The sequence below is a fragment of the Bison bison genome, unplaced genomic scaffold, assembly GCF_000754665.1.
Source record: "Bison bison bison isolate TAMUID 2011002044 unplaced genomic scaffold, Bison_UMD1.0 scf7180017864349, whole genome shotgun sequence".
Taxonomy (NCBI): Eukaryota; Metazoa; Chordata; class Mammalia; order Artiodactyla; family Bovidae; genus Bison; species Bison bison.
In genome coordinates, this window is record NW_011494921.1 from 1,939,227 (window position 1) to 1,939,488 (window position 262).

At 73.7% G+C, this 262-nt stretch overlaps 1 protein-coding gene across 1 annotated transcript in view; it reads left to right on the plus strand.

The window, feature by feature from the left end:
- The window catches only part of RNF152 (ring finger protein 152), a 64,975-nt gene that overhangs the window by 55,381 nt on the left and 9,332 nt on the right, over positions 1-262 (plus strand). Inside the window, exon 3 of the mRNA XM_010854819.1 lies at positions 37-259. Coding sequence (XP_010853121.1) covers positions 37-259 — 223 coding nt within the window. The remainder of the gene's footprint in view (positions 1-36; positions 260-262) is intronic.

Genomic DNA, 262 nt, shown 5'->3' on the forward strand with positions numbered 1-262 from the left:
CTGCCGCAGGTGGGGGGGAGCCAGAAGGACGTGCGGTGCCCCTGGTGCCGGGGCACCACCAGGCTGCCCCCGGGCTTCTCGGTGTCGCAGCTGCCGGACGACCCCGAGGTGCTGGGGGTCATTGCCATCCCACACGCCTCCGAGCACACGCCGGTCTTCATCAGACTCCCGAGCAACGGGTGCTACATGCTGCCCCTGCCCGTCTCCAAGGAGCGCGCGCTGCTGCCCGGCGACGCGGGCTGCCGCCTGCTGCCCGGGGGCC